This window comes from Pleurotus ostreatus (assembly GCF_014466165.1).
Source record: "Pleurotus ostreatus strain PC9 chromosome Unknown scaffold_10, whole genome shotgun sequence".
NCBI classification, from domain to species: domain Eukaryota; kingdom Fungi; phylum Basidiomycota; class Agaricomycetes; order Agaricales; family Pleurotaceae; genus Pleurotus; species Pleurotus ostreatus.
Window position 1 is genome coordinate 1,594,363 of NW_023503165.1, and position 24,664 is coordinate 1,619,026.

The 24,664-nt window shown below is 51.4% G+C and overlaps 6 protein-coding genes across 6 annotated transcripts; 3 read left to right on the forward strand and 3 right to left on the reverse strand.

Annotated features, from left to right (window-relative positions):
• Positions 1 to 4,894: 4,894 nt before the first annotated feature.
• Positions 4,895 to 5,581, forward strand: PC9H_002286 (uncharacterized protein; the record flags this gene model as incomplete). The annotated part of the gene is made up of 2 exons (XM_036771927.1): positions 4,895 to 4,909; positions 5,174 to 5,581. The coding sequence occupies 2 exons, from the start codon at positions 4,895 to 4,897 to the stop codon at positions 5,579 to 5,581; spliced, it is 423 nt and encodes a 140-aa protein (XP_036626548.1).
• A 928-nt stretch (positions 5,582 to 6,509) lies between these two features.
• On the reverse strand, positions 6,510 to 7,532 carry PC9H_002287 (uncharacterized protein; the record flags this gene model as incomplete). Its single annotated transcript, XM_036771928.1, has 5 exons — positions 6,510 to 6,811; positions 6,884 to 6,934; positions 6,984 to 7,159; positions 7,342 to 7,418; positions 7,452 to 7,532. 5 exons carry the CDS (start codon positions 7,530 to 7,532, stop codon positions 6,510 to 6,512), a joined length of 687 nt encoding a protein of 228 aa, XP_036626549.1.
• A 1,557-nt stretch (positions 7,533 to 9,089) lies between these two features.
• Positions 9,090 to 9,362, forward strand: PC9H_002288 (uncharacterized protein; the record flags this gene model as incomplete). The annotated part of the gene is made up of 2 exons (XM_036771929.1): positions 9,090 to 9,224; positions 9,282 to 9,362. 2 exons carry the CDS (start codon positions 9,090 to 9,092, stop codon positions 9,360 to 9,362), a joined length of 216 nt encoding a protein of 71 aa, XP_036626550.1.
• A 2,011-nt stretch (positions 9,363 to 11,373) lies between these two features.
• Positions 11,374 to 12,547, forward strand: PC9H_002289 (uncharacterized protein; the record flags this gene model as incomplete). Its single annotated transcript, XM_036771930.1, has 5 exons — positions 11,374 to 11,391; positions 11,449 to 11,840; positions 11,895 to 12,192; positions 12,251 to 12,359; positions 12,414 to 12,547. The coding sequence occupies 5 exons, from the start codon at positions 11,374 to 11,376 to the stop codon at positions 12,545 to 12,547; spliced, it is 951 nt and encodes a 316-aa protein (XP_036626551.1).
• A 1,763-nt stretch (positions 12,548 to 14,310) lies between these two features.
• PC9H_002290 (uncharacterized protein) lies at positions 14,311 to 15,258 on the reverse strand (the record flags this gene model as incomplete). Its single annotated transcript, XM_036771931.1, has 1 exon — positions 14,311 to 15,258. The coding sequence occupies one exon, from the start codon at positions 15,256 to 15,258 to the stop codon at positions 14,311 to 14,313; it is 948 nt and encodes a 315-aa protein (XP_036626552.1).
• Positions 15,259 to 15,812: 554 nt separating this feature from the next.
• On the reverse strand, positions 15,813 to 22,887 carry PC9H_002291 (uncharacterized protein; the record flags this gene model as incomplete). The annotated part of the gene is made up of 18 exons (XM_036771932.1): positions 15,813 to 16,120; positions 16,185 to 16,422; positions 16,480 to 16,636; positions 16,698 to 16,866; positions 16,927 to 17,052; positions 17,104 to 17,207; positions 17,260 to 17,699; positions 17,759 to 18,045; positions 18,100 to 18,331; positions 18,381 to 19,655; positions 19,718 to 20,092; positions 20,142 to 21,983; positions 22,030 to 22,185; positions 22,236 to 22,295; positions 22,346 to 22,394; positions 22,443 to 22,666; positions 22,718 to 22,801; positions 22,849 to 22,887. 18 exons carry the CDS (start codon positions 22,885 to 22,887, stop codon positions 15,813 to 15,815), a joined length of 6,165 nt encoding a protein of 2,054 aa, XP_036626553.1.
• Between the last annotated feature and the right edge of the window lie 1,777 nt (positions 22,888 to 24,664).

The following is a 24,664-nucleotide window of genomic DNA, read 5'->3' on the forward strand; positions in this document are numbered from 1 at the left end:
TCGCAGCTAGAGATCCAAACGCGATGGATGTGGATAGGTCACAGAAGGGGCCGATCCGGTGTTACAAGTGCGGAGGATTGGGGCACATGGCCCGGGACTGTAAGAGAAGGTTAGACGTAAGACAGATGACGTATGAGGATCAGCAGGAGTACTGGCGGGAAGAGTTGACCCGTCAGGGTTTTTCCGAAGGAACCCAGGAGGCGTCGACCTGAGTTCCAAGAATAAATATGCAGCACTTGTCTCGGAGCCGGACTCCTCTCTTGTCGAGTCCCATGTACCAGTAGTTACGGACAATATATCTATTACTTCAACACCAAACGAGACACCTAAGATGCAAAAAGAAAAAACAACTAAGGATATTTATGTGCAAAGATCGTTCTCAAACAAGAATTATGTACCCATCGACATTTCCATTACAACGCACGATACCCTGACAGCTTTGAACCCGGAATCGATGCTAGACTGTGGAGCATCGGACTCATTCATTGACCAAGGATTCGTAAAGAAAAACAACATAAAAACCAAAAAACTAGCAAACCCGGCGGTCATCAGGAACGCGGATGGCACGTCTAACAACGCAGGAAGAGTGACGGAGAAGGTGGAGATACGGATGATGTTCAGAGGACATCTAGAGGTCATGGTGTTCTACGTGACCAACCTAGGAAACGTCGACATGATCTTAGGGTTGACCTGGCTAAAAAAGCACAACCCGGAGATTGACTGGAAAACGGGAGAGGTAGTCATGTCGCGATGCCCAAGGCAGTGCCTGAATTACCAGGACCAGCAGGGACAGCTCATGCAAGGAGAGCCGTATCCGGGAGAGGACGAATCAGAGGAAGACGTGGAAGAGGCAGGTGAGGTACTGAAACCCAAGCTGGGCTTGAGGAACATATCGGTAGCAGGAGTAAGGCAGTGGAACCGCCTCAGAAGTGGATACCTGCGTGAACTGGACGAACTGACCAACCAATACTACGAGTCAGTCGCCCGGATGTACGTCAACCGGATGTGGAAGATGCACATGCATGTTGAAACCGAAGAGGAAGAGGAGATGCACTTGAGGGCAGTAGGGAAGTATGATTATGTTATTGAGCACGACCAAGAAAAACTAAGGGAACAAAAAGAAAAAACGGAAGAAGAGATGGTACCAGATTACTATCACGACTTCATGAAAGTATTTAGGAAACGAGACTCGGAAAGAATGCCGGTGGAAAGACCATGGGACCACGCCATTGAACTCACCCCAGATTTCGAACCGAAAGCCTCGAAGGTTTATCCATTGTCGCCGGTCGAACAACAAGAGCTCAACGATTTCCTTGACGGAAACTTGAAAAAGGGATACATTAGACCCTCGAGGTCCCCACAGACGTCGCCGGTTTTCTTTGTCCAGAAAAAAGACGGAAAAAAACGATTGGTACAGGACTATCGATATTTAAATAAACACACCGTGCGGAACGCCTATCCTTTGCCGTTAATCTCGCAGTTGGTGGACAAGGTAGCGAAGGCGCGGCTATTCACGAAAATGGACCTCCGATGGGGGTACAACAATGTACGAATAAAGGAAGGAGACCAATGGAAGGCCGCCTTTCAGACGCCAAGAGGGGCATTCGAGCCTATGGTTATGTATTTCGGACTCAGTAACTCCCCTTCCACTTTCCAAACTATGATGAATGAACTCTTCAAGGACCTCATCGACGAAGGACTCGTAGTTATATATCTAGACGATTTACTTATTTTTACGGACAACAATGTACAAAAACACCGAGAAGTAGTACGCAGAGCGCTAAAGATTCTCGAAGACAATGATTTATATGTAAAACCAGAAAAGTGCGCGTTCGAGGTGGATGAAGTAGAATTCCTGGGAGTAGTGGTGAAAGACGGCGAAGTACAGATGGAGGAAGCAAAAATAGAAGCGGTAAAAAATTGGCCGGTTCCGAAGAACGTGCAACAAGTACAGCAGTTCCTAGGATTTAGCAACTACTACCGACGGTTCATAAAGGACTTCGCCACCGTCGCTAAACCGTTGCACGAACTTACAAAAAAGGAGGAGCAGTTCGTATGGAGCAAAAAGAGGCAAGAAGCTTTTGAGAAGCTCAAAACTCTATTTACAGAAGAACCGATCCTAGTGCTACCAGACACGGATCGAGAAATGAAAATTGAGGCAGACTCGTCCAACTATGCGTCGGGAGCAGTGCTCTCCATGTTATGTGAAGATGAGAAGTGGAGACCCTGCGCCTTCCTTTCGAAAGGATTCTCGGAGACGGAGAGAAACTACGACATTCATGACAAGGAGATGCTAGCCATCATTCGCGCCCTGGAGGCCTGGAGACACTATTTAGAAGGAAACAGCCGTCAGTTCACTATTTGGACGGACCATAAAAATCTGGAGTACTTCATGACAACCAAAAAATTAAACAGACGCCAGGCGCGCTGGGCACTATATCTGTCAAGGTTTAACTTTATTTTAAAACACAAGCCAGGAGCCTCGAATATGAAGGCAGACGTCCTGTCGAGACGACCGGATCTTGACAGGGGGGAGGACGACAACACGATGGTCCTTCTGAAGCCAGAATATTTTCGAATCAAGGCCATGCAGCAGGGTCATGTCTTAATTGACGGCGCAGAGTCGCCCATTCTATCGAAAATCAGAAAATCAAAAAACTACAATGAATCAGTAGTCAAGGCAGTGACTGAACTAAAGAGGTCGCCGACCAAGGTACTGAGAGAAGCAGAATGGTCGGAAGAGCAGGATCTCGTATTATATCACGGAAAGGTGTACGTACCTAAGGATGTTGACATCAGAAGGGAAATCGTAAAATTACACCACGACTCAACCGTCGCAGGGCACCCAGGGAGGTGGAAAACCATCAAGCTGGTCTCGCGTAACTATTGGTGGCCAGGAATGAATAGATTTATTGCGGAATACGTCAAGGGCTGCGACCAATGCCAACGTAGCAAGGCCTACTCCCGACAACCGCAAGGCAAGCTCCAACCAAACCCCATCCCATCTGAACCGTGGACAGACATATCTGCGGACTTTATCGTTAAACTTCCCAAGTCGTCAGGATATGATACAATCCTAGTAGTCGTTGACCGATTCACCAAGATGGTTCACCTCGTACCAACGACCGAGGAACTGTCGGCCCTGGGACTCACTAAGTTATACCGGGACAACGTCTGGAAAATCCACGGACTTCCCAACACTATTATATCAGATCGTGGACCACAGTTCGCGTCGCAAGTAATGAAAGAACTGAATAACTTATTGGGAATTCAAACCAAACTGTCCACGGCCTTCCACCCCCAGACAGATGGACAAACGGAGCGAGCGAATCGAGAAATCGAAACCTACCTCCAAATGTTCATCAACCACAGGCAGGACGACTGGGCGGAATGGCTGGCCATTTGCGAATTCTCTCTAAACAATAAAACCCAAACGAGCTCCAGGCAGAGCCCGTTCTACCTTAATTACGGGAAACACCCCCGGATGGGAGTCGAGCCGCGGAAAGAGTCCAAGATAGAGACGGTGGACGAATTCGCAAAGCGGATGAAGCAAACGTGGGAGGAGGCGCGGTCCGCATTGGCAAAAGCAGGAGAAGAGATGAAAAAATACGCGGACCGACGAGTAGGAGAGATGCCAAAGTATCAAGTTGGGGACAAGGCATTTATCTTCACGGATAACTTAAACACGACCAGGCCGTCGCGTAAACTGGAGCAAAAGAAAATCGGGCCGTACGAGGTGATCGCGGTACCCACAAAAAACGCAATAACACTAAAACTCCCTAAAAAATTATCTATCCATCCCACCATTTCCACCCATCGAACCGAAAAGGCCAACGCCCCGACTATACCAGGACAACAAGCTCTACCACCCCCACCAGTGATCATCAGGGGCGAAAACGAGTGGGAGGTCGAGGACATCCTAGACAGCCGACTCCGACGCGGACGGCTGGAATACTTGGTTAGATGGAAAGGCTACACCCCCGAACACGACTCCTGGGAGCCGGAAACAGGCCTGAAGCACGCACCGGAGCGAATACGAGCATTTCATTCGCGACATGCGGCCGCACCAAGGCGGATCGCCGCCGTAGCGTTCGATCTTGTTGGCTTTAAACCACGACACGTTTTTACTGAGCCTACGTTCGTAACTGACACCAAGATTTACGAACCGGAGGAACCAGATTATGGCACCCACCCAAGCCCCCACAATAACGAGGATGAGGAAGACAGCCAAAACAAAAAGAAAACATCGATAAATAGGCCACGAGAGGAAGAAGGCGTTCAGGCTGATAGTGCTCATATTGAGGAAATAATGTCGTCAAACGGAGTTGACGAGTCGTAGAGGGGGGGTGATGTTATGGTTCGACTTTTCTCTTTTCCTTTTCCCCTATATATCACATGACGGACACACAGTAGCTTACTACAGACTGCTTACAACCCTCGGCCCGTATTACTAAACACCTTAGTCAGAACCTCACCGTAGACGCATGGGCGCAGTACATGACATCACACCTCACGGTGATGTGCTAAGCATTCCATGGAAAGCCGACAGGCTACGGCGTGTAGATAGACATGAGGATTATGCATGTACCATAGTATATAAGACTGAATATTATAGCCAGAGACGTTAACTCGTTCTCTTGGGAATACTGCTAGTAACTAGTGCCTGAGTCAGCGTCTTCGACCTTACTCCTCTCGTCTCTGAAAACTCTTACTTTTCACTCCTATTCTTGTTGGGCCTGCGTACGCCTTGTTGTGTATTAGTGTCGCCCTAACACAGTGGCTGGGGCGCCATATGTGTGAAATCGTCGTCGATTCGTGTGAGCGTCTGCAAGTTGAATCAACCATCACCTGGTCGACGTGTACGTGGCTGTCACAGCTATGACAAGTCCTACCCATGGCATATTCTGGTGTTATTCTTGCATATCTTTGACGCTTCAAAATATAAAAAATATAGGTATGTGTATTCTATGGCTTTGATATTCAATGCATATTCTATCATATTTTCAGACTTTACAACATTTTACCGGTAACATATTTTGTTATCTTTCGCTGTGTAATAGCTTTCATTTGAAGTACAATGGATGTCACGAGATAGCGGTCGGCTTCGCTGCCTCTGACTGGTGGATTTCCCCGTAAGGTGCGCAATTCCGGGAGCATTTAGGAGAGTTAACAGGCTGGCAAAGTAGAAGCCGATGAAACCGATGGCAACTCCTTCATCGATGACAGCATCTTTGAATCCGATGAGTTCATAGACCACACTGAGTTACCAGACACAGCAATACATAAAGAAGATGTAGAAGCTCCCCTCGGAGCCCTCGGAGTACAGGAAGAATACCTTGCCACTGTTCTCAACCAGGTTAGGACCGAGATTGCGGCTCGCGCAAGGCATAAATGCTATCGTGAAGGCACCTGCTGGATTCGGCCGAAGGACACCATCTTCGCTCTGAAGGATACCTACAATGCGCCTTCTGGTATATCCCCAGTGCAGTCATTCACCATGTTCTCTTTGACTATCGCGACGAAGGAAGGACTTGAAGCCCACTGGCGCAGAGGCGATGTGCTGCCTGGTTATGGTGCCTAGGGACTTGGAGGCGGTGTCTGGTAGCAGAATTACAGCAAAAAGCCTTGCGAAAGCGGCATGGTATGGACGCCTGGAGGAGATATTGAGTATGATTTTAATACGAGAGAAAATTGAGGGAGACTTTTACATTAGCAAAGTCGCGCGGCTGATAGCACAGTGGTATATACATGGGGGTTGACCCTGCGGTCCGCGACCACCTGGTTTGGGATATACGAGTCAAAGACTGAAACATCGGTTATGGATAGATGAAGCAACTGAGCGAAAAGCCTTCAGCCACGGTGTGACCATTCCAATTGCAGCGCAGCCGGTATCATTGAGTTCGAATTTACCAAGCTCACGATAGTGCGAGTTGACATATTCATTAACAGCTGCTCGATTGTCAAGAGCACGTACAGATCAGTGGATTTGCAAAAGAAAGTGTCGAAGCAAGATACTCACGCAGCATTTGATGTGTTGAAGACCACCGCGTCTTGACGTCAAGGATGCGTTGCTATCAATGGCGTGACCCCTTATCCCTCCTTCGCCTCTCAACTTTGCCTCCTCTACTCCCTCTCTACCCAACCACGAGTGCTCTAAGCTCTTGATCTCTTCCCTAACCCATTGATTTCACCATGCTCGCTCCGGCTCGACTCGACTCGACTCGAATCAGATCAAATTAACTTACGGCTGATCATCTGGTGAAGACAGGTGCTCTTGACGGGATGGAGGGATCTGGGGTTGAAGTCCAGGCGACGGGACCAAGAAGGCAGACAAGGGTACAACCGGAGAAATTTGCGCAGAACCTAGCATTGTAAAAGTCGGGGTGATTAGCGAAAGAAGCTACGAATGAAGGGGGAACAAACTAGCGGGGGCATTCTGCCGTATAGCTGTGGGTTCTGGAGGAATGTTGCCAACAAAGATAGGCGGCAGCGCAGGACGTGATCATCCTTTACCTTGAATGATCCCACTTGCCAGCGGCCGCGTCCGATTGATCAGGCTGTCCTTCGCCCTTCAACGTCCGGGAATCGGATAAGAAATGGCCAACTTGCTGATCGAAGGTCTCCTTGACGGGTTCGCCGTGGTTGCCCTTGAAGACGACGTAGGGGCATGCGAAGAAGGGGGAACTGGCGATGGTGTGGCATATGATCGTTATGGCGAGGGCACATAAGGCTGCGGTGGCGAAGGAGACTTTACCAGGGGTAGCAGTGTCTTTGACGTTGGCAGTATCTGCCGAGGATGAGGAGCTACGGGCTGGGCGACAATAGGTGAATTAGAACTGAGTCCTGGCGCATGCCGTATGGAAGAGGTGTGCGACCGTCGAACCCTTCACGGCGTCAGCCACCAGTTCCGAGGGAGGTAGTGTCGTATCTATAGCTATACACGGCGTCAGTGATCTTGAAGTTCGTGTGCTGTAAAAACGTACGCGGAGTCTCAGTGGAGCAGGGGGTGGGGTCTTCGGCGAAGGCGGCCCACGGCGATGAAGGCCATAGCGATAGATCGAGCAGCTTGCGGAGGATATCCAGTAGCTCCTCTTCCCGGGCCCTAGGGAAAGGCAGAACCGACCTTTGCAGAAGTCCGAACACATGAGGAAGAGGAGGTCTAAACATCAGTAAGAGAACCGTTCGCGCGGTAACGGCGCGCCAAGGTCGGTGGATCCGTAACTTCCCTCGGGCAGCCCTCCCTTGCCAAATCCAAATTCTCCTCGCTGGGGAAGAGCTTCAGTAATGGGTGGACTGCTCGCCGAGCTTTTGCTGCCGGGTTCGTGTAAGGCGCTGCCTTACTGCAATACCCTCGATAATTGGCGGATGAGAGAGTCTGGAACTCTGTAGTGACCGATGTACGGGAAGACATCGATTTCCTACGGCGAGATCAGCGCGAGATCAAAGTTCACCTCGGCGTCTTGCACATCTAACGGGAATTCCTCGCTAGCGGAGCTACGATGTAGAGGCGTTTGTTTAGGAGGAAACTTCATGATGGCGCACCGGTCTCCCGATGCCCTTGACGTGATCGTTGGGGATATCTAAACACAGCTTGAATCGTGCGTCTCAATGGTGGAAATGAGTTCTACCCTACCGCTTCAGCGTGTTCATTTGGACTAGACATTCTTTGACTACTCGCAGGAAGTTGGCTGTCGCCGTTTTCCAAAGCGGGGGGTCTTTCCTGAACTTCGAAGGCGGAGGACAACGTACTTCATCTTGGTAGGGATGGAGAACACCTTTCACAAGCACACATATCCGAGGTTTTAGTGGAGAACGCCACAGAAGACACCAAAGATCGCAAACATACCGAAATAACCGCCTCAAATGTACCATCAGCATAGAGGTCCGGCTTCGAACTGACGATTCTGTTATCCCACAGAACGGCTTCTTGCACTCGCGCTACGAGGAAATCCCATATCCGTGCAAACGACTCCAGTCAAATAAGCTTCTCTGCCAAAAAGTCGTGATGGATAGATCCTGGGGAGTGAAACGCAAGGATCATCGAGTCGTCCCAGCTCTGTTCTCGCTCTCCAGCAAAACTTGGAGTACTTGTAGGAGCAACAGGGGAGGACGCAGCGGAGGGCGTAGCGTCTCCAGCAGCTGCAATGGTCGCCGCGCTGTGCGACTCTATATCCTCCCTCCAGCCCGACCATCTTTGCTTGTGTATCATTACCCTGGGCCAGTTCAGCAGGCAACCAGACATGAATATCGCCTTGACGGCCGCGACTTCACTGCTCTAGGGTCTTTCCAACGCTATACAGTCAAAACGCAAATCGCTTTCTGATACCAACCGAGCCGGCGTATAAAACGTGACTTGTGGCTATTTTTGCTTGGGGTTTGTGTATAAGCATCGGCGACGAAAGGCGTGAAGTCCGCGACGGGGCGATACAGACGTTGATGTTCTATGGTGGAACACTGAGTCTAGCAGAGTGGGAGGAGTGTGTCTGGGGCATTCTGCTGCCACTGTTCGAGAAGCTAAGATTTTCTCCCACCCAACAACCAGCCTCATCATACCCCATTTCGCTCAACACTGATGCCACTTGAAAAGAATGCACCCAAAGACACTAGATTACGAGACAAACAGGTGAATACGCGGACAGTCGCCAAGACGGAGGTCAACGCACCGTGACACCAGATGTTTCGCCAGTGTGATGCCTTTCTCCCAAAACAACGAGTCCCGTCCTTCCATCCAATTGGCTGCTCTAGCCTTGACTCTCACATTCAAGCTATGTGCTAAAACCTCAACGTAAACATCCCCACCATCATACACTGCCTAACACACCCTCGACTCGCAACTTGTGCCCCTTTACCTCATCCACCGCAGCAACAACCCCCTGTCTCTGAGAGCTCTCCCTCGAGTCCAATCTCTTGTTCCTCGTCCGCGACGAAGAGCACATCCGCATCTATGCTGCCCTTGTCCTTGGTCCTCCATCCACCCATCCACCACATCCACGCCCTCGGTGACCCCGCTGGAGCATCCGTCCCCGCAAGCTCCATGTCCTCGAACTTCGAACTGCCGTCACGAAAGCGGTGTCGTCAACCACGTCCGCATGGGGCACGCCATGGTTGCCGTTGGCCCCTTCCCCGCAGACAACATCATTGATATCGTCTCCAACATCGCAGGATCCCCGATCAAGAGCCTCTCCGTGCAGTGCTACGAAGACGACATCATAGAAATCTGCTCCGTGAGTTTTCGAGTCTGTGCCGTTGAGCGTGGCCCGCTGTTCTAAGACCCTTTCAAGATCCTCCATGCGACGTTAGCTGTCAACGACAATGACAATAATGATACACTATCTAGCAGTAGCAACGAACAATCCACATAATCTACTAAGTCGGCGGCCTCGAGTCGGTAGGGAGAAGAGGGCAAGGGCCTCAAGTTCTGTTTGAACCCATGCTGGATTGGACGGAATGAAAGGTACGTACCTTCTCAGTGTACCAAGGCTTGCAGTCGTGCTAAAGCACCATACTACCATCCCCCGTAGACTCAAAACTAGTGTTCTGGGTGTAATCACGACTGCGTGGGGGGATACTAGCCTTAGGGGACTGGCTACGCGTCCACATTCCCCATGGCCTGGCCTCCTTCCAAGAACACCAATGAATCATAATGGAGACGTCGGCAAGTTGCGACTACGCGCAACAAATAGAAGAACCGCATAACACACGCATCACAAGGACAGCAGACACATGTAAAATACATTGCACGCGGAAAATGAAGAAAGCAAGAGAGGACTGAGGGATGGGAAATACGGAGGCGATCGACAATTACAACGAAAATGAGAGGGGGTAGGTGGACCTCAAAGGATGGATGGACAAGAAAGAAACACGAAGATAGCTCAAAAACATTGCTCATTCGGCCACCCGGGATATGTGCGTGCAACGATGAATGGACACGAAACGAAGGAGAACAGGGATGAGACACCGACCTCCGGCCTTCACTCACTCACTCACTCACTCACTCACTTGTCCCACTCCCATCGCCAGTTAGCAGCGTATGTCGCTGGCAAACAGACGCAGACTCAAACGACACCCTCGCCCGCTCGCATCTCACTCCCCACCCACCCCATGAGAATGGTACCTAGTGGTTTAGTGGACAGTGAGGGAGCACACCAGTATACAACGAAGTGAATGCATACAATATTCAACAGGCACAAGTGCATGAAATCTCACAAACTTAGAGAATATTGAGCAAAAAGAATGGATATATACAAATATTCCTTGTCATGCATTGGTTTCAGTTCAGACTTTCGGTGTATCTAATTTGCAGTGCAACACCTTCTATCCTTCCTCAGGTTGTCCTAGAGGCTCTTTCCACTGCTAATATAGCCTTCTTGTTTGCCCTACGGTCCTTTTGCCTAAGACGCTTCTTCTCTCTCTTGCCATCTTCCCCCCTGGTTTGCTGGTTGGTATTCTCTAGTGGCACTGGGGATGGATCTCCAGGAGGGATGTCCGAAGGAACACAATGGTCACACTGACATTCCCCCTCCCAGTAATCTTCACCATAGTTCACCAGTATTTCTTCCCCCTTTTTGATATCCTTTGTGATATAGAGGACAAATGCCCATGTATCTTGGACTGCACACCACTAAGAAAGAGGCAGACAGTCAACGGAGAGCACATCAGTAAAGGGGGACAGAACCTACCATTGCATTGTCCCTGGTACAGTGGTGGTTGGCAAACCTCATTGGCCCAAAGTATGGCTGTCTTTCTCCAGGTTGGAAGGTTTCTAGCGTGTAAGGGTGAGGAGTTATCACAGATAAGTCTGTGAAAGGAATTGTGCCTATATCACAAGGTACCATTCCTAGTAACTCTTGGAGGTATTGGTTGGCAACCAGGTCACGGTTAGCTACCAAGCCAAATTGCTTGTGCCCGCCAATGGACCTAATCCCTATTGTCACCCCAGACCATGGCTGAACAAGCACACCATAGGCATTGAGCAACCTAAACAGGATAGATAAGGGGACAATTTTTGTTTTAGCGCTACTCAAACCTCACCAAATCAAAGTCTGTCTGGCAAGGGGTTCCTCTTTCCCTGAGATCATCTCCCAGTCTTGCAGGTGGCTTGACATCCTCTGGGCACAGTCCACCATCGCAGATTGGTAGTCCTCCAGACGATACATGGGCTTGGAGCTCTCACATGCACCCTGGAAGAGGGCCCGCAAGGTCTCGGACTGGTCTGCTGACAACCGTTGGGGGTTGGCAATGGCGAGCGGGGGAGGACGTTTCCCACTTGTTACGAGCGTTAAAACGTTAAATGTTAAGTCAAGTTGTCAACCTCACAATCAACCAATTTCCCGCAACTCGTACTTAGGCATCTGGCCCCAAAGAATTGTAAGAATGCAAGACGAAATCTTGGTACGTGCTGTCTCCCTGCTAAAGTCATCAATTCTTCTGAGAACCAAGGTATTCTAGAAGCTCACCGAAGTTGCTACCGAATGGCACTTTGGAAACCAGGAGAAGAGGCAATGGGCTCAAATCCAGTCGACATCCAATCTACAGGCCGACATGGTTACATCCTTGGATCCCATCCTGATTGCTGCCATATTGGGCAAGCACAGCATGAGAACAAGTGGGAAACGTCCTCCCCCGCTCGCCATTGCCAACCCCCAACGGTTGTCAGCAGACCAGTCCGAGACCTTGCGGGCCCTCTTCCAGGGTGCATGTGAGAGCTCCAAGCCCATGTATCGTCTGGAGGACTACCAATCTGCGATGGTGGACTGTGCCCAGAGGATGTCAAGCCACCTGCAAGACTGGGAGATGATCTCAGGGAAAGAGGAACCCCTTGCCAGACAGACTTTGATTTGGTGAGGTTTGAGTAGCGCTAAAACAAAAATTGTCCCCTTATCTATCCTGTTTAGGTTGCTCAATGCCTATGGTGTGCTTGTTCAGCCATGGTCTGGGGTGACAATAGGGATTAGGTCCATTGGCGGGCACAAGCAATTTGGCTTGGTAGCTAACCGTGACCTGGTTGCCAACCAATACCTCCAAGAGTTACTAGGAATGGTACCTTGTGATATAGGCACAATTCCTTTCACAGACTTATCTGTGATAACTCCTCACCCTTACACGCTAGAAACCTTCCAACCTGGAGAAAGACAGCCATACTTTGGGCCAATGAGGTTTGCCAACCACCACTGTACCAGGGACAATGCAATGGTAGGTTCTGTCCCCCTTTACTGATGTGCTCTCCGTTGACTGTCTGCCTCTTTCTTAGTGGTGTGCAGTCCAAGATACATGGGCATTTGTCCTCTATATCACAAAGGATATCAAAAAGGGGGAAGAAATACTGGTGAACTATGGTGAAGATTACTGGGAGGGGGAATGTCAGTGTGACCATTGTGTTCCTTCGGACATCCCTCCTGGAGATCCATCCCCAGTGCCACTAGAGAATACCAACCAGCAAACCAGGGGGGAAGATGGCAAGAGAGAGAAGAAGCGTCTTAGGCAAAAGGACCGTAGGGCAAACAAGAAGGCTATATTAGCAGTGGAAAGAGCCTCTAGGACAACCTGAGGAAGGATAGAAGGTGTTGCACTGCAAATTAGATACACCGAAAGTCTGAACTGAAACCAATGCATGACAAGGAATATTTGTATATATCCATTCTTTTTGCTCAATATTCTCTAAGTTTGTGAGATTTCATGCACTTGTGCCTGTTGAATATTGTATGCATTCACTTCGTTGTATACTGGTGTGCTCCCTCACTGTCCACTAAACCACTAGGGTACGATAAAGCCGTCATCGGCCGTTTCCGATTTTTCGCCCAACCAGAGCAAGGAGCCCCTTTAGCATCTGCTGGTCGCAAAATTGCCAGATTTGAGTCAGTTATCTACACCTTCGTTGACGCCATCACCGTCGCTCCAATCGCTGAACGAGGGCTCGTCGTCGCCGTGAAGGCAATGAGCGGAGTAATGGTACTGGTGCGTCACGATTATCTCAGGTACAGTGTCGGTAATCGAATAGAATATAGCTGGGAGGTCCTGGAACGTTTTCTGAGTCTGTAGCGCCATTGTCGTTCATGTAGGAATCAATTAATCACATATGAGGTCATAATCTTGTGTATGGCGCTTGCCCTTCCTGGCGAGTGGAGGAGCATCGGACTCGATGTGTAGGACGATGACGAGCTTCTTCGTGGCGAGAGCCAAGGAAGCGTGCATAGTCTAAGTTCGTGCGCCTATTTTCGGACGGGTTTGTCTCTCACCACCACCTCGCTGTCCACCATCACCTCACCGTCCACAACTGCTCGAACTCATATCCGGCACTTCTATCGTGTCCTTTTACTTCAAAGCAACGTCAATAGGCTGTATTACTCCACTCGCTATGCCACCGCAACCACGTTTGGATACCAACTAGAAATATGGAAGGCGACGTGAATGGAATGCGGGGCCCGGGGAGGGAGGAGTTTGCTAGAAGAGGAATGCCCTGCGGCGTTGCGCATGAAGATGGCGCGTATTGGTTTGATCGTAGTAAGACAACGCTCCCGGGCCCGACAACCCATATCCCAGGAGGCGACGAGACGGGGAAGAAAAGGAGGGAGATAGCCGTCGGTGGCGGCCGTATCTGCGATGGAGTATATGGCGAATGTGACGGCCACGGTTGTTACTGAGCAATGCGACCAAGAAAGAAGCGAAGAGTGGTAGTGGATGGGAAGTCGCACGCACCAACTTGTAAACGAACCACATGGCATTTCAAGCCCTTGCCGCTACAACGCGACGAGCAGGCTGACCCTTCAGCACAATGGACGACGGACATACCTCTAGCTATACATATATCATTTCGGAGACGATCTACTCGGTTGGGCCATGGTCGAAGCCCACAGGTGCGTGGTACTTCGTTCATCCGATTTCGCGGTTTTGACTTTATCTTTAGGGATACAGCGATTTCCTTCGATGCGCTATCCGAGGGATGTGATTTATCGGATAGGATTCGGCCGTAGCAATACGACGCTACTTCAAAGCATGGCGTGTACTCGAAATCCTTACTGACAATGAGGGTTCGTACCTCAAGCCAGCATTTCAAATGTGGAACATCATTTCACTGTTTACGCAGCGTGGCCCTACCGACTAAGATGACCCAGCCTGATGGTTACAAGGACTTGTCGATTGAATATGCTTTAATTTCGTGCTTGATGATTCACTTGACTCGACCTCCTCATCCTCCCATCCTGGGCGAAGGCTATACTACTGGGCGACATGCTGCTTTCTGCGTCCTGGGAGGCTGAAAGCATCGAAGTGGATCATACCATTGTCCTTGCGGTTACTGATGGTGGTACGGCTCTATTCTATGCCCACCGAAGCCCAGCAACCCTCGCCGCCACTTAATCTGTCCATCCAGTCGGCCTTTAACCTCTTCGACTCGTCTCCATCATCCGCATCTCGTCCGTCTAAGCAACGGAAAGAAGGGCGACCGTTGTCGCATCTCACCCCCCGATCCAACGCCTCCAGTATGCACATCATATCCTTTGTGAGCCTAGCACTTCGAACAGACTTGACCGCCACCGGGGCTGTTTGTACTATCAAGATCCTCAGCTTCTTCGGCAATGTCGCCGGGAAGAGCACCTGCTGCCCGCTGGCAATACAGCCACGCGGCGACGATGGCTGTTGGAGAAGGCTGTCAAGCTCGTTGGCAAACGCCACCGCTCTTTCTACGCCGGATACACGCAGATGCGATATTGACGGGCACGACGCTTCGAGCCCGCCGAGCTGGAACAGCCCGTGGGGGTTGCGGTTCCCCGAAAGGTGCAGCCGCTGGAGCACCGGCATCGACGCCGGCATACTGGGAAACGGATAGTACCCATGCACAGTGAGTTCCAGTAATCTCGGAAACGACTGCCGGAATAATTGTGATATTAGGCATGTGCTGGTGCACGGCGTCGTGGCGAGGAAAGCGAGGGATTCCAATGTCGGCGCTGCGATGCGCAGGATCTGGATCATGGCGGTCTCCACCCCGGGGTCTGTATCCTCTCGCTCTCGCTTGGAAGACGAGGGCGCGTCGGAGATGAAAAGATGGCGAATTCTGCGTCGATGGGGGGGTGTCTTCTCCAAAGTAGCTGCTGCTTTCGATATTCTGTCCGCTCCGTCGAGCGCCATCGACTGGTAGATAAACGGCACCGCAATGGCATGGTAATACCGCGAAACTCGAAGCAGGGCCCGAACGGTGCTGCCGTCGTCCGCGCACGCCAGGCGAACGATGTAAGAATGGAGTTCTGGCGGGCAGCTATTCATAACTCGTGAACTGTAAATCGAGGGCTCCGAGTCGGTGGTGAGTTCGGGGTGGGTAGGTGATGGTGTCGTCGAAGACTGTTAGCATCGTTCCTCCTTCTCACACTTGAGCATAATATGATGACTGACGATGGTGCTTCAATGGCGGCAGATGTCGCCATTCAGGCAGCTCAGGGGCTCGCTCCACGTGAGGCCATGGAGTTACCAGTGCTTGGCAGGGTAACCAACACCGAGCTTGGAAGTAAATGGCCCGAAGGCGACGCTCACGCACCATGAATGTCTTCTAAACTTTCGTCAATGTGACGTCCGAGTTTACTGACAGGATCGACATAATACTACGCGGCGAAGCGAACACTGATCGAACAGTTCTTTTTATATTCCAGAAGAACTGCAGTTGACAAGATCACAACTTTAAACTGTGCGACAACTTGGAATGACCTGATAGCCGCCCCGGTTACCTCCAAAGAATATAATAAGAGATTCGAAGTACTTCAAAACACACATACAGCTAAAAAAATGCAACAAACGAGATGCCTCAACCTACAGCTTGCCCATTCTCAAAATGCCCTCAACGATATCTGGGGTTTACCACCTTGTCCCGTCCCCGGCCCCGTCCCCTGAGTAGCAGTCTTCCCCACCGCCTTCCGAACGGCCTGTTCAAGCGACTCTCGGGCTCCTGGGTCCAATTTCGCAGCAGCTTGTTTGAACGCGATCGGAGATAATGCCGCAAAGCTCAGTATCTGGGCGATGCTCGACGCATGCATTGACAATGATGGCGACGCGGCGCTGCCAATGGTAGCAGCTTCCTCGTCGTTCGACAGGGTAAGGAGTATTGTTGGAAGGAAAACACCTAGAACGCGGTCCCCTATATGGAATAAAACAGAGGGAGTCAGCCGTATGCACGCGAGATATACGATGCATTGACTTACGGTGTTCCTCAGATACGCTTGCATATATCGCCGAGAACGCCTTCCATACCTCTCCGACACCTACGATATGTGCGTCCGAAACGCTACCGCTGATAATCAAGGGTGCAATCTTGGCAATATACTCGATAAGCCCCGGCAAGAGCAGCCCACAGCAATGGCGAAGGAGAGTATGTCCGGTCTGTGATGTAGCTGCGGCGACGAGGGTACGGGTGCAATGGACTGCCGTCAGTGCAACTTGCTGTAAATCATCGAATAGGGATCAGGGGCTGGCTGCAGGTGAAAGTATCGTACTCACGTCGTCGGCATCCATCGTTTTGTGAGATAGTATAAAACAACAGCGTTCTACCACCGTCTTTCCGATTTGAACCGTCGGCGGCAGGACCGATAATATCAGCACCACGGCAAGGAGGTTGTTCTTGACTTTCTTCGTCGAAATAGCACCCGATCTACCACTAATGAACAGCGCATGCGTAAGAAACCGAATGGGCAAAGGACGAATATTATACTACTCGCCTCATCTCATCGATATTGAGCAAGCAGACTGATGCTAACGCGTTAACGGTCTTCCCAAACTTCTCTTTCGCTTCCGGTTTGCCATGAACAGGTAGGTCGAGAAGGATCTTCAGCGAGGGTAGCGTAGGTCCCACGAGATCGACTTCCGACGACTCATCTTTCAGAAGCTCTGGTGCTCACCAATCAGATCTTTCTTTCCTCGCGAAAGCAGTAGGGGAGATGCTCTTACCGCTATATAGTAGGATACCAACGCTTCGAACATCTTCTCGCTGCGAGGATTTGATAGATGCAGCAATAGTTGCGTAGGCGGTGAAGGCAGCCATCAACATCCTAGCACGTTCCGCGGGTTCCCCCTCTGCTCCAAGTCAGCAGAGAATAGCAACAGAAGTCAGATGAAGAGACGAACGTATGATAGAGCCCCTTGAATTCGACGTCGAGTGCTGAATGATGTGCGAGCAGATGCGCAGGCAGTGTGTCCGAGGGGCGGTCAAAGAGAGGAGATCCAATGAACTAGAGCACGAATATTAGTTAGACGGAGCATCCCTACTATAAGACGACTTACTCGGAGCCCTTGTCTTGACTTGACGCCCATGACAACAACATATCAGTAAGGGCAATTTGAACGTTAGCAGATTCCGTCATCGCCATACGATAGCACAAATTCAACAGCTCCTCGAACACCGTTGGCTCCATGACCGCTTTCCCGCAGTATTCTGGCGTCACGAGGTACTTGAGGGCCTGAAGACAAGCAATGACCAACTGGTCGCGAGTGGAGGCAGGCGTCGCGGCAGCCTCGGTCGACGAAGTTGCTAGGGCTTCATAGACGAGCCCAAAGACTACATAGAAGAAAGCAGTGGGTTCGGTCCGAGGTCCAGCTGTGTTTGTAATCGTATCTGTGGCTGAAAGGGCCTGGCCGTCCATAGCAGCTAGGATGTGGGGGTCCCCTGACTGCATCGCCGTCGCCACCGCCTGTATGATGATGGGCCACGATACGGTATAATACTGTATCGAAGCTAGTCAGCGTCCATATTTCTCAGTATATACCGATTGAATAGCCGCACTGGTAGTAGAACCTCCTTTCCGAGGCTTGAATACGAGCTGTCTACAGCAACCGAGGACGAATCGTGAAGGAACTCGGTATCGATCCGTACACTAGCATAGTCGCGTAACATGGCTACCCAGAGCGTCGCTAGCGTCGAGCGATGCGGGTTCACGACTTGAACGAGGTACGGCTGTTGTGCGCTCGCAATCTCTAGCTGGGCCCAAGCTGACAGTGTCGAAATTCGGAGCATTGAAGAAGCGTTCGGGCCCAGTTGTCCCGTATCACCCAGGGAAATCATCCCGGATTCTACACGACGTGTTGAGCACAGGTCGCTACGCGTCAAACATTGATCTGGCTCACCCTTCGATTGATCTAAGGCTGTGGACAGCAGCTTCAAAATGCGACCCATGCGTCCAACGTCTTTAACAACCCCGCAGCCCACGAAGACAGCACATGCATGCACAGCAGACGCCAATATCTCTGGCGTAGAATCCGACGAAAACGCGGGGGTTAGCGCAGCGGTAATCGGCGCCTGATGTTGTTCTAGTAAGAGGGAATCTTCATATGCAGGGTCGGCGGCGTTAGAAAACGTCTACGGGATGTCGATTCAAAGGTCTATAACGGCGGCGTGAACTGCCTACCTCAATGACATCGCGCAACACAACCAGTCCTTCCAAACGAATCTCAGTAACGTACGCTGTTGACGCCGTGAATGCCATCTTGATGAGATCTGGAACACGAGAAACCAGTAGCCCGGCGGTCGGGAGGCCGAGAGTACGTGCGATCACAGCGTCAAGCTGTTCTCTTCGGCCGCTCTTGGCCACTGTTGTACATATTAGGTGCAAGCATTGCAAGGCAAAGAGCTGGGTTCGCCATCTTGAGGTCTGATATCCAGCAGAACCACCCGGCGCAACGGAGGAAGCGCCGACATTCAGGGACTCGCCTTCGTCGTCGCGCATGTTTTGCCTGCTAGTGGCATCGGCTACCTGTTGGGATGCGGTCGTCCGGGACATAATCCGCTGGCATAGGTCAATCCAGGCTGAGGGATTGTGAACGACCGTCTGTTGTAACCAACTAGTGATAACATTCTTGACGCCTTCGACACCAGAATCGTCGTCAAGCATGCCGAAGAGATCTTCCACGAGCTGATCCCCACCGACCCGGGACATGACCAGCGCATCCTTCTGCACCAGTTGATAAAGGGCGTTGATGCTCGCCAGTTTGAGCGGACGACGTGGCGAGGCCAGATATCCCCTAAATTGGGTTACCAACCTCGGGATATCAACGAACTCGGGAGCGAACATGAGGAAATGTTGGATGCACTGAATCGATTCCACCCGAATACTATCGTCTCCCTCCGCGGAGAACTCTTGAACTAAGTTGAGTATGAGTGCCCGCGTGCGCTGCGATTCCTGGATGTCGGGGCCAAGGACTGTAATGACGGCGTCAATGATCTGGCATACAACAGGGTACGCGGGGAAATCGCCGCTCATGTTAGCGTTAGCTAGGGTGCCCCCTTCCCGCTCGTGAGAATCCATGCAGTAGATCTTCAATAGCATACCCAGCGTCCCTGAGACGAACGGTGCATAAGTGAGACTTGCGGCGTTGATGACCTGGGCCAAAGCACGAAGTGACCAGAAATGGACGAGAGGATGAGGGTCATTGCTGAGGGACATCAAAACGTTGACCGTGGTTTTGAGTAGGGGACCAGCAGCCATGCCGCCAACGAATGTGTAAATAGCACCGAAAGCGAGGGCGCACCCGGCGCGTCCGTAGGGATCCCGATTGTTAACGACTTGATCTACGAGAGACTTCATTTGACTCGTAAGGAAGTTGGTCCCTGCGATATTTGCGAGTCTGCCGATGCACTCGCTGCTCGCCTTGCGAAGGACTGGGTCGCCATCAACCAGGGCCTCCTAAACAAGAGGCCCGCGATCAGTATATTTTACAATGTGTGGAACCACGAGGACGCGTCTACCTTCAAGAAAGATGAAAGCAAACCGGTGACTTGTCCGCTGCCTAAACTCTCTCTGGACCTTCCTGTTCCGAGGGAGCCAGCAACTCTCAGGGCAAGGACGAGCGCTACGGCCGAGTTGACAGACACGGCAGCCTTCCTACCTAGGTTCTTCTCGAATTTATTCGACCTGGTTGATTCCACCATCGAACCAATGATCTTAGCGGACGATGACGAATCTTGAAGTGGCAATAGCTGAGAGAAAAGCGTGATCGCAGCATCTACAACGGCGGTAGATGGTGGCGCAGGTTCAGGGATGTAATGCTCGGTGTTGATCGACGTAGACTGGCAGACCGACAGCGGGTCATGTTCACATGCTCCCAAGATGGGGCTGCGGAGCTGTACACCGGATAAGTTCAAAGCGAAAGGTACGGGCGTCGTGACTTACTAGTTCATCGATAGAAGCTTCCACCGAATCCCGATTCAACCTATCTCTGCTTTCGCTTTCAGCCATATCCGTCGCTGCAGTATCTGCTCCCTCGATGTCGAGGTGAGTTACGCCATATGCGTACCCATCTCCACTCTGCCACACAGAAGTGAAGGAACCGGAACTTGACGCGATCGCGGCTTGCATGGAGGACCCTGCGTAGCCGTCTGGGCTGGCAAAGAGAGCAACGGTCGATTGCAAAAGCGTCACTTGGGTGGACTCAGTAATTCCGCTGAACCCTAAAGCCGAGAAGCATTGGAACACCCTTCGTCGCAACAAAGCTTCGCGTCCCCGTAATGACAGGCCCTTGTTCGTCGTGGTTGGTATCTGAGCATTCTCCGACGGATCCTCGACGTTTTGTCCGACAAAGGTGTTGGCAAAGGAGAGTGCGTTTCCCAACACGGACGCTATCCGCCTCGCGACGTCAAGAGTTACTAAAGTCCCAGAGTTACGCTGCAAGAAGCATAGGATTGCGCCGAGGGCACTCTCTCTGACATGCAACAGGAACATCCACTCAGCAATTGAACGTCCGGAACCAGCGGCTATCCCTTCTTTCGAGGTTGGCTTCGGAAGGGCGTTACGCCAGAGGACGAGCAGCTGCGGCAAGTGAGGTCTGACGAAGTTAGCGCCGAGGGACATCAGGGATGCTATCAGCGTCCAAGCGACCTCGACCTCGACTCCAGCAACCTTCAAATCATGGTCACCAGCTCGCTTCAGCAGCTGCGTTGCCATATCGAGTACCTTGGCAGGAATATCGTACGATACATAAAGCGGCCTTTCTTGGACGATGGATACGAGCGCTGCAAGTCCGTACGCATGCCCTAACGTTCGCAAGTTGATATCCGAAGGAGCCGCCGGCGACAGAATGGAGCTGAGGTCTCTTTGAAGCATGTCGGTGACGCCGAGAATGGTTCGCGGCAAACGGAGCGGGGTTGAGTAGCAGAAGCACCTCAGTGCCCAGGAAGCGTTGACTCGAACGGAGTGGCTAGGATGAGTGAGGAGCGTCACCAGTGGCTCGGAAACAGCGTCTTGAACAGGCGGTGGGGCGTTTCCTAACTGCTGCAGCAACCCCGCTACCTCTCGTAGGGCAACAACGAGTATAGTCGACGACGGCGCGACTTGACCCGGCATCATTGCCGGCCAGCGCTTTAGATATGAATTGGAGAGTTCTTGTATCGCTCCGATCTGACCTTGTTCGCTGAGCATCCGCACACCGATTACATCCCGGACCAAAATCCCAACCGCATTCCGAATCAACAAGGTCTCGTAACGCAGGGTACTGCCGCCGTTCAGGCTGTTGGCGTGAACGTTCTTGTGAAGTAGAGGGTTGGCCACGATGTCATTCATGAAATGCTGTACGATGAGGGCATAGTTGCTTTCGACGAATGATGCCCCCAGTTTCGTGATGAGAGCGAAATAGAAGTCGAAGATACCGACGCGTGTTCTGCGAGCGGTGAGGCCAGAAGATGATGTAAGGGTCTTGGTGAAATGGGTGCCCAGGTGGGCCAGCATCTCTGCCGGCGTGAACATCGGTTTCTTTATTTCCGTGGTCGTTCCGCCTGCAGGAGAGAGTGGGTCGTCGCCGGGAGCCTGTCCATCTTTCTTAACGGATTTGGCAGCGGGTTCTTGGATTACGACGGTACGCTCGATCTGCGTAGAAGCCAGAAGATGTCCTACGAGTTGGGCGAGGGTGCGTCGGGTAACCTGGTCTACGCTGTCTAAGTTCTTCACGCATAGCGTGATGATGGTGTCGACGTCGCTTGCAGAAGGAAGACTGTCGGCCGAGTACATAGCGATGAGGGCCTACTCTCGTTCAGAGCCAGATAGCGCAGAGAAAACACGAACGTACTTCGGCGGATGCTCGCTGCACAGGCATACACTTGTCCGTCAGTCCATTTCTCATTTGTTTGATGATGTCTTTGGCAGACGCGTCTGTCACGGCGCGCTTCGCTGAATTTAGCGATTTTCGGAGGGCGATCAGGGCATGGAATCGAAGGAGAGGAGACTGTGGAACGTGCTTTGGTTTCCTATTGAACGGGTTGTGGGAGAACTCACGTTTGAAGACTTGGCCGTTCTTAGAGTTACCATCGATATCTCGGCCATGAATGACATAACCTGAAGTTCCGTGTAGACCGAAAGTGCATCAAGAAGAGTTAAGGACATACCTGCGACCCGAACTCATACATCAAGTCGCCAATACACGAAAATGCGGCGCTAGACCAGTATCAATAAGTATACGAGGGGATCGGAATGGGGACTCACACTTTGACAGTGTCCTTGTCTATCGCTTTGAAATCACCAACTATCTTCATCAGCGCTTGGAGGGTATCAAAGAGCGTCCGAGTCTCTCCTCGCCGATATAGCTTAATCAGACATCTTGCGACCAATTGGCGAATTGCACGACCTGGTGGGGTATAAGGTGCAGTAGCAGATATGATCTTGACGAAAGTCTGTTCCAGCGCGTTCTGCGTGCCCTTCAGGATATCCTTCGGCCAAGGTAAGAAAGAACAGGATTCGGGCTACGACTTGGTACTTACAGGGCTTGCATCCGATAGCTTCTTCTCTGTGGACGCTAGCCAAGTAAACAGATTCATGTCGCCATTTTCTCCAAGTACATCGGCCTTGAAAACGGTAAGAGTATCTCCAAGACCTCGCGTTATTCACTAACCTCGTCAATCATCGTGATCGTTGGCGTATCGGAGGCCATGGTTGGTGTTTATCAATAAGACGCCCGTAGACGGGCGGAGCGAGATTAAGCTTCGTTTAGTGCGTCGTATTGTTACAATGGTGGAGGAGAAGGCGTGTATCCTGATCGGACAGTGAAGTCAGCGACTTGAAGTGATTATGCCGAGCCGGCGCGGGAATAATGGTGTAACGTGGAGCGTTAGGTTACGGTCACGAACACAGGAGTTTAGGAGATAGGGAGGTAGAGTTGGTCCGTCGAAGGTGAAAGGAATAACCGTTCTTGTTTTCAGGGAACTCTGCCGTATCCTACGTACATGTGTCCTATTTATACTGTGGTCGGTTAGAGGTACAAATAGTAGCAAATCTGAGAGTGTCCGTGCGGATGACAGTAGTATAACGAGGGGCGAGTAAGGGAGGAACATAAGGAGTAAGACAGGGGAGTCCGGAATGGGAAGTGAAACGTCACATACGCCCTCCCGAACAAGTCCTAGCTTGTTCGCAATTTTATTTGGAAGAGCTGGAGGCGTCGGTCATGGTGACATCACCGTGGGAGGAGGTAACTGGAGTGGAATGAGTGCTCGATCCGTCAGGGACGGGGAGGGAGCGGGGGCTGCTGGCTCGGGCGTGTCGACCTTGGCGAGCGGCGTAATTGGCCTTGGATCGGGCTTTAGCTTGCTCGATGCGCTGGAGCTTTCGATCAATGTACTCGGTGTAGGAGATCATCCCCCTAGCGAGGGTCTCCGGATTCATGCGAGAGAAAGCGGAGTAAACGGCGTGAGGAGATGCGCTAGGGAGGTTGGGCGACGGCGCGTTGGAGAGGGAAGGAGTAGGGGACGAGGTGGTGGTCAATCCAGGGTCAACTTCCTTCTTGGAATGACAAGGGATGGGGCGACGCATGACGTCGTTTTTGGCTGCAATGGAGGGAGCAGGGCGGTCGACGAGCCCGAGTATGATGAGGCTGGGGTTGTGACTACCCATCATGAGGACGAGCCCATCCTCGGTGATGAGGGGAAGTAGGCTCTTCCGCTCCTGGAAAAAAGCCTCCTGATTGATGCACTTGGCGACATTGTAGTATAGGTCGCTGTAATGGGATCGATAGAAGTCGAGGTGTTCTCCCTTTCGCAGATGGTCCGCAATGATCGTCAGAGCCCAAACGTCAGCGATGGTGATAACGTGTTGGGCACCGGATAAGGGGTTGGTGAATTTATAGGAGTAGGGCGACTCGTTGGTAACAGTAACATTCTGGAGTTTATGATGGGGAGTGGGAATGCAAGACGACGTGTACTGATCCAAGGTGAGTGGGACCGCAGTGGGGATGGTCTGGCTTTCGGGAAGCTCGCCCTCCGAGGGGGAGAGTTCGTCAATGGCGTCAGCATCAACAGGCGAACGAGTTTCGTCGAGATCTGGAGTGACGCCAAGACCGTCTTCGAGCATAGTCATTATGTTTCGGAGAACGGGGTGCGGAGTGAGGTTGAAGGATTCAGAAGGGTAAGTGGAGCGATGCCGACGGGTTGTTCTCCTGGATCGGTGCCGTGGGTAACGACGGGGACGTGAACTTGGTGAACGGGGAGCTACTGAAGAATTTGAGGGAAAGTCAGGAGAATCTAAATAGGATGGAGTGCTGGGCAGAGGGGAGGGGAAGAAGATTGAGGCCATGCTGATTTGAGGGTCGTCAGGGGGTGACCCTTTTCCATGGGGGAGTTCCGAAATCGACGAAACACCAAGCACATCGAGGTATGATTGTAGTGCTTGAAGGTGGGCTACTTTGTCATATGGTAGCCAGGTTATGTCGCCTGATT